The sequence below is a fragment of the Cyprinodon variegatus genome, unplaced genomic scaffold (assembly GCF_000732505.1).
Source record: "Cyprinodon variegatus isolate N-32 unplaced genomic scaffold, C_variegatus-1.0 Scaffold917, whole genome shotgun sequence".
Classification (NCBI taxonomy): domain Eukaryota; kingdom Metazoa; phylum Chordata; class Actinopteri; order Cyprinodontiformes; family Cyprinodontidae; genus Cyprinodon; species Cyprinodon variegatus.
Genome location: NW_015151370.1, coordinates 181,899 through 190,456, shown reverse-complemented (window position 1 = coordinate 190,456; position 8,558 = coordinate 181,899). Strand labels below are relative to the sequence as shown.

The following is an 8,558-nucleotide window of genomic DNA, read 5'->3' as shown; positions in this document are numbered from 1 at the left end:
ACATCCTTTACTATGACCGGTTCGGCAGTGGGTCAGCAATGGTGTTGGCCCTGGGTTCCTGGTTCCTTCTAATGCAGGACAATACTAGACCTCATGTGGTTGGAGTGTGTTAGCAGTTTCTGCAAGATGAAGGCATTGAAGCTATGGACTGGCCCGTCTGTTTACCAGACCTAAGTCACATTGAGCACATCTGGGAAATCATGTCTTGATCCATCCAAACAAGTCACATTACACAGCAGACTGTCAAGAAGTTGGTGGAGGCTTTCCACGTCTGGGAGGAGAAGACCAAGCATTGTAGGGAGGTTATAAAGGCATTTGGAGGCCACATACAATACTAAACTTCCTTTTTACCTGTTTAAATGACATTACATCAACATTGGATCAGTCTCTGGTGTGTGTGTGACTTTGTATACTTTAATTTTGCACACAAACTGCATATGATTCAAAATTTCATTTTGTACAGCTTTCAGACAGTAAATGAGCAGCAGCTTATCAGTGAAAGGAACATTTCCAATCCATAAACTGCATTAGTGTTCAAATGTAAACAGTGTGGGAGAAAAACATGGTGCAAAAAAGCATTAATATGGAAGTTCATAACATTTCAAGACAAATATATATGGTGCAGGAAAGCAGTTCTTTGGTTTGATGTTATCAATGTGATGCAGAATCTGTGACTCGATTTAGAGTTTTTTCAACAGTTCAGCTGTCTGATGGCAGTGGGCAAAAAGCTGTTGCAAAATCTGTTGGACCTGCATCGGATGCTGCGAAGCCTCTTCCCAGAGTGCTGCAGGGAGAACAGACCATGGTGGGGGGGTGAGGGGTCACTGATGATGTTACGGGCTTGGAACACGCAGCACTGGGATGAGTTATCTTTAATTGGGGTAAGAGGAGCCCTGATGATCTTCTCTGCTGTTTTCACCACTCTTCTCACCTTCTTCCAGTCTGAGGCGCTGAAGCCTCCACAGCACATAGTGAGACAGCTGGTCAGAACGCTCTCTATGGTGCTTCTGTAGAAGTTGGTGTGGATGGGTGGAGGCAGGTGGGCTCTCCTCATCCTCAACAGGACGTACATGTGCTTTTGTGTCCTTTTGACCAGTGAGGCGGTGTTTACATTCCAGGTGAGGGTGTCTGTGATGTGGACCCCCAACAATTTGGTGCTGCTGACCACCTCTACAGCTGAGCTTTTGATGAGCAGCGGAGCGTGGTTAGGACGGTTCTTCCCGGAGGCGACGAGGATATCCTTCGTATTCTCCACATTCAGGAACAGGTTGTTATCTCTGCACCAGTCCACCAGCTGCTCCACCTCCTCTCTATAGTCCTGGATGTTGTCGTCTCTGATGAGGCTCACCACTGTGGTGTTGTCTGCTATCTTAACGATGTGACTAGTGGTGAACCTCACAGTCGTGTGTCATCACAGTAAACGGCAGGGGTCTCAGGACGCAGCCCTGAGGGGTGCCTGTGCTTAGGGTGATGACATCAGAGGTGTTCTGTGTGACCCGGACTGACTGAGGTGTGTTTGTGAGGAAGTCTAGAAGCCAATTGGAGAGGGGTGTATTGAATCCTAGCTGTTCCAGTTTTCCTATCGGATGCTGTGGGATGATGGTGTTGAAAGCTGAGGTGAAGTCCAGGAACAGCATCTGCACATGGGTGTTCTTCTCCTTCAGGTGTGCCAGGCTCTGGTCAGCAGAGGAGAGGCAGAGGAGATGGCGTCCTCAGCAGTGTCATCATTTCGTCATGACAGGAGTCATGATGCAATAGGTCGGTAGTCATTAGCACCAGTATTTGTAGTTGGGAGTGAGATTGTAGTTCAGCTGACTTGGCTTTTTGATACTTGTCCTCTGTTTGCTGAAATGTGTCCTTTGTCTCCTGGGACATGTCCTATGTCTGCTCTGTTCCTAGTTTAGGATTCTTCAGCTCCATCATTCACATCCTCATCAATGTTCTTGGAATGGACCATAGGATGTCCAACTGGACCAACTGATGCAGAACTGTCCATGCCCCCTTTTTTGGTTCTTAAGTGTTCAGAACCCGACAGTGAGGCCTCTGCAGCTGGGTGTGGTTTTGTTGAGGACTTACAGATGTATTGAGTTTAAATTATTAAACCATTTGGTCTCTGGAATCTAAAACTTTGGACCTGAATCTGAGAAACAGATTTAAAATTGACACCAGAACTTCTCCACTGAAGGACAGTAAAGGTCATTTTGTTTCTGACTTCCAACATTGATGCTTCTCTGTAATGTTTGTTTTTAAAGATCCATGATCAGCTTATTCTTGTAGTTCTGGCATTGTGACATTTACCCAGAAAATTTTAACTTTAAAGCTATTTGCTATCGTCTTTAATCTTCCTGCTTTGTGTTCTGACAGTGAAGCTCTCAGCAGACTTACATCAGAGCAGAACCAGAGGATCTGCTCTGTGCTTTTGAAGTTTATTTTGTAATGTCTCTTACACAACCTTCAGATGAAAATGTCACAACCTGCGATTCTCCTGGGGGAAGCGACACCGACGGACTCAGCTTAGCATTTTTAATGCTCTGTTTGGATGTCACTGCAGAGTTGGAGTTCAGAATATCCAGATGAGCTGCATTCAGAGATTATCTGCTCTAAAAGCTGCTGCTAAATATCAGAGGACTATGAGGCCCTCAATCAGAAATGAGTTCTAGGGATTTACAGAAAATGTTGATACCGTTTTCTAATCAAACAATGTAAAAGGAAGGAGCATTAGAAATACATAACTGGACAACCTCAGCTTTGCTTTTGTCCTATGGTGCCCTTTGTCCACTGCTTGGGTTCCAGAACACTCCAGGATCTCTTCTTCTTCCTCTGCTGGTTTCCCTCTAACTCGCACATAACACATAAAACTTTGCAAAGTGCTGCAGGTGAAGAAGACGGCGCTCATGTTTACAGCTTTAGGAGAAAATGCATGCTGGGATATGCAGACCAATTTGAATTAGATTATCAGTTAAAAAGTTCATTTTAGAAACTTAGTTCACTTAGTGTGACACATTATTTCCATTAATTGTATTTTTTTTTAACTTATAGAAGAAAAAATTAAGATGGAAACGCTACATTGGACCAGTATGAGCAATGTGATACTGAAAAAGTCATAGCTTGTAATTATACTGATACAATCCTTGTGTTGTCTTTGAATAAATGTTTAATAATTTTATGGAGAAAGGAAAATTGAATAGAGACCCTTTACATTGCCAGATTTTGTCTCGTGAGGATACGCACATAATCTGTATATGCATGTTGTGTGGATGTAGCATTAGTAAGATCAGCAGTTAGCCATAGTTGGTTTAGAGTGTTCTCTCACGCAACAGGCAAAAAGTTATTCAAGCACCACAACTTACCTACTGGCTGCAAGTTAGTCCCTGATTGGTGGATTCAACCGTTTTGATGGAATAGAGGTTTTGGTATCAAGGCGGGCTTTTCATTGTGAAGCAACTTAGAGAGGACCAAAATCGAGAGCGCACTATTTTGGTCTTTTCTGTCCCAATGGGGTGGAAGATTTTGAGGACTCAAATGCAGAGATCAAGAGGCAGAAGTGAGTCATGAAGATTTAAAAGTTAACTGATGAAGAAACCAGCACAGAGTGACTGCAGAAGTGGAGTATATAAGGGGAACAGAACAAAGGATGGACTAATAAGTAGCAGGTGTGAGTGGAGCTAACTAGAAGGAAGCCAAAGGGAAAGGAAACTAGCACTGAGAGCAACTAAAGACTGCTTGAATATAATGGAAAATAAACCAAAGATCAACAAAACATAATAATTAAACTGAAAACTGAAAACTCAGAGTCCCAAAAGGGGAGAACCATGACATTTTCTGGTTCGAACAAAGAGCACCAATAGAAAAAAGAAATGTTTTTAGGTGTTATTTTTAACAAAGATGACCAAAATGGAAAGAACGACGACACTATTATTGAGTTATCCTTTTGATCGCACAGCTTTATGCTGGTTTTAACATTTGCAAAGCATTTGGTTATTGCTGTATCCACAGGGTACTTATCTTTGAAGTTTACATTTATTCTTTTGAGGGTTGCCTTTCAAGGTAATGTCTTACCCATGATATTAAAGTTTTGCTTTTGATTGTACAGATGTATGCCTGGGTTTCTTTTTTTAAACTACCTCCACATCATTTGCAGGGCACTTTGAATAGTTAGTTATTTTAAAATTCTCAGAGTGCTCACCTCTCAAGTGGTCGAGTGTTGGCCTAGTGGTTAGAGCAGTCCGCTTGTGCTCTGAGAAGGTTGCAATAATCAGTTTGATCCCCACATCCTCCACTCTGGGTCCCTGGGCAAGACCTTAACGCCACACCGCTCCCTAAGCATCGCACAATGGCAGCCCTTTGCTCCGCAAGGGGATGGGTTATATGCAGAGGTAAATTTCTCCAGTGTGAGATCAATAAAGTTCAATTGTCATTATAAAATCTATTATTTTTGGTTGTTGCCTTTCAAAGTTGTTGTCGTCCTAACTTTGATATGTTAGTTTTGATTTTACAGCGTATTGTTTATTTTTTATTTTGCACCCATTATATTTGCAGGCCATTTTAAGTTGTTGGTTAAAGTAATATTGTAATTGTATCCATCAAATGTATATATATGCTTCTGGTTATTGTCTTTAAAAAAATGTGAACATTTAAAATAAAAAAATGAATAACTATGGAATAACTGTGGAGTTGCTTTTGGAAAGAGTGCAAGCTCAGCTGGAGGGGGGGGCAAAGGGGTACTATCGCCTTGGGTACCAATGAACTTAAAGCCGACCCTGGTTTTAATTGAAGCCCAACAGCAACACTTTAACATAAAAAGGTCAGATTTCAGAGTGATGACTCCTTTCATAAAAAGTATGATTAATACCTGCTAAAAGTATTCATTTTCTCATATACATAAATCTTGTACTCTAGTCCAGCCTGCAGCTGCAAAAGCTAAATGTCATGACTGACTGGTGCTAACAGAACCGCATCATCTGCAAAAAATACAGATAAGGATAATGAAAGTGAGTGACTCACGTTTGAGGGTGTCTTGTCAATCCTCGAATCCAGTCTGTGTGGGTTAATCCAGAGAACAATGAACACATTGGACAGTGGACAGGTAGACAAACGTTGGACCCGGAGGAGTAATGGAGCGGACTGTAACTCGGATTTCCAATGGGCACTTGAACGGATCATGTGGAGGTTTTCCCCTGCTCAGTGTGAACTCAGCTTTTCCTTCCAGGGGGGAGAACGACCAGGTATCCAGTTTAACAGGAAGTCTTCCTGCCGAAAAACAAAGACAAAAGAACATTAGTCTCAGGGAAACAAAGCTTAGATAGACTCTGCTAATCTCAGCTTGGCTAGAGTACGCAAAACTGACAAACACTGGCGTTGAGGTAGTGACAGTCCACTGCTCAAATACTCCTCGGTAATGATCCAACAAGCCGCAGGTGTGCAGAAGGGCCGACGAGAACAGGGCACCACCTGGTGGTGGAGGGAGAAAAAACACACAAACAACCACAAAAACAGACCACACAAACTGGATTCCTAACAGGTTCCACCTCACAGATGAAAGAGAAATGCATCTAGAGCAAAGATCCATGCATGTGAGCCAAAAGGAAGCACTTTTCCACGCGAAAGAAAAGTCTGACAACTGTATTTAAGAACTAAAAACACAATAATACTCAGGAGCTACAAGTGTTTTTAATTAGAGCAGCAAAACATCAAATTAAAATCTGTATTTTTTAATTCTAGACAAAACTTTCCAGCCCTAGAAGGAGTACAGTTTGCTCTTTCTGCATCAGAACATTGAGAATCAGACCCGCAACATTTCTCCCACCCCTAGAGGAGGTCCATTTAGGGAGTTGGATAAATTTATCTAATTGAAAGGGGGAGGTAACCCCTCTGCTTGGAAACATTGACAACCAACCTTCACTCCAGAATGTCCAGTCTTCAGCAGCTCTGGAAGAACCTTGTCCTGATGAGCTATGCCTGTTTGAACAAAGAGAGTCTGACTAATGCAATTAGTCTCAGGGAAACTAAAAACAGTTATTAGATTTCCCTCAGTCAGCAGATCTAAACCCAACATAATTGTAAAGAAATCCGATATATTGGAGCGTTGTCGGTTTAAAGTGAAGCAGCAGACTCTGTCGGAACTAGAATCAGAGCTTAGTTTAAAGCTGTCCCTCTGAATGCCAGCGTGGAAGGCACGTCTGACTCGCCGTCTCTTTGTTTGATGAATGTCCTCTGAGGAGGAGAAGCGAGCTGAGGCCCAGAGGTCAGGTTCATGTGTGAGCATTTCTCTCACCCATTACCTCCCCCTCCTCCCTCTCAGACAGCATTAGCTGAGGTCGGAGGTTGACTCTGTGCCTGTTGTTTGTATTTTAACCCTTCAGCAGAGGGCTGAGGCTGCGGCCTCTCCAGAGAGCCGCCCTCCAAGTCTGTTTGCCAAATGGACTATGAATATACGAGCAGTCCTCCACCTGAGTGCAGGGCTCTGCTGTGGGGCCCTGGCTGCTCCACCCGTGGAGAAATAGATGCCTCTAAAAAGAAGGAGATTTATGAACTTGTTCATTCACGGTCTGGCCTTCTTTCTCTGCTCCTGTTATGAGCTGCTTCCCTCCCAAAGCACGGAAACCATCCCTGCAGCTTGGCAGGAATACAAACACCTCAAACACACACATCTGTCTGGAAATGAGGCCAAGCAGGCTTTAAATCCCTGTTTGTCCTCCCCTCGGTCTGCTGTTTGATCGTCCTGAGCCTTGTTCTGGGGTTCTGGACCGCTGTCAGACCTGGTTCTAACATACACCCAGGGCTCAGACCGCATGTTCCTGCCTCGGGGTAAAACACCCACTGATCCGTTTTCAGTTCACATGAAAGTCTGGGTTGTGGCTTTTTCTCCTCAACAAGAACCAGTGCATTTCCAGTTCAACCAGAATGAAATGAACCGATTTACCTTTAACTGCTACATGTTCTGAATGAGTTCACAGGTCTGGAACATCTGCTTTCACCTTTATCTTATTTAATCTATTTCTTTAAGAGGTGAAAACTAAATCATTGACTCTTTCTACTTTTATGATAATTTTAAAACCGTAAAATCCAGTAGAGCACTTTGAACATCTATATTACGTAACAGGTGCATAAGACAAAACGCACCTGGTCCAAGTGTCTTAGGAAGATATTTATTTGTGGTACTTGCAGGTCTAGTGAGGAAACATTGCAAATACATTTATTCTTAGGCAAGTTGTACACTATGCAGGAGTAATTTTTACATTTTAAAACCATAAATCAAAATAAATTCTGGTTTTCCTCCATGATTTTAGTCATAAGGTGATTGAACTGCCTTGATTCAGGCTTAACCCTTTAATCTTGGTTTCCATTTAAGCACATTAGTGACAGAATCGTAAATCTGCTCATTTAAACCGTCTCTTTCAGTTCCTTAACTCCGTCTTTGCTTCACCCCCTGTTTGTAAAAACAACAACCAGGCTGCAAAACCCTTGATACTTATTTTACTGGATAAATGAAGCAAATCTGGATGTTTAAAACGAGACACACCGGCCTAAATGAGAACACAGCTTCTCACAAAGCTGAGATGATGCCTCAGTTCTGGAGCTGTGAAAAAGATGAATTCTGTCCCCGAAAACAAGATCAATCAACCAAACCATGGTGCTCTATGACATTAAGATATGCTTATCATTAGGGATGCACCAATCCGATATTTTTATCTGTATCGGTCCAGATATAAAGAAATAAAACTAGATCAGTATATGTGACCATTGACTCAATATAGGGGCCAAGCTGTTCATTCTAACTCTATGCTATGCTCTGCCGACATACGGCGGCGCAACAACACAACACGGCCATATTGTTTATGATGGAGCGAGCGAAAGGATCTGCGGTATGGAGGTTTTTCACGCTCTCTCAGCCTAGTAGCCCAATGGCTACGTGCAATATTTGTGGGAGAAATGTTCCGAGAGGCGGTGTTAAATATTTAAACTATAACACCAGCAACTTAATGAAACACCGCCAGAAATTTCATAACAAGGAACATGCTGAGATTATCGGACTCGGCAAACAAAAAGGGAAGCAGCGGGAAGCAGCTAACTTTGATGGAAACAAAGGAATGAACTTAAATTTTTCCATGTAACAGTATAAAGGCCAAATAAATCACAGCGATGATACTTGATAATGATAAAGACACTTTTTTTTTACATCTTGACCAAGTCAGAGAACTTTTGGTTTAAGATTTTGTGCACAGTTGTTAAATGAATGAGTCATAACATTTATATTTGGGTTGTTTCCTATTTTTTTAGAGAAAAGGGGAGTCAAATCATATGCACAGAAGAATGATCCCAGTTTTGTTCACACATTAAAACCATTTTTAGGTAATAATTCAGTGCTGTTTTTGGTATTGGATCGGTATCGGCCGAAATCAAACTTCATATTTTGGTATTTTTTTGGAGGTGAAAAAAGTGGATCCAGTGCATCCCTACTTATCATGTTTAATATGAGCTGATATTCTACTTAAACATCCCCCTGAAGTTGTCTTTAAATTCCTGTTTTATCAGTTTTAGGAGTAAAAAAAAAAAAT

General features: G+C 42.0%; 1 protein-coding gene across 1 annotated transcript in view; it reads left to right on the top strand.

The window, feature by feature from the left end:
• Window positions 1-1,981, top strand: part of LOC107099901 (phosphatidylinositol 3-kinase regulatory subunit alpha-like) — a 101,288-nt gene extending 99,307 nt beyond the window's left edge. The window contains exons 8-11 of the mRNA XM_015398198.1: window positions 1,014-1,066; window positions 1,119-1,244; window positions 1,665-1,762; window positions 1,900-1,981. Of these exons, the coding sequence (XP_015253684.1) occupies window positions 1,014-1,066; window positions 1,119-1,244; window positions 1,665-1,762; window positions 1,900-1,981 (359 nt within the window). The remainder of the gene's footprint in view (window positions 1-1,013; window positions 1,067-1,118; window positions 1,245-1,664; window positions 1,763-1,899) is intronic.
• The last annotated feature ends 6,577 nt before the right edge of the window (window positions 1,982-8,558 follow it).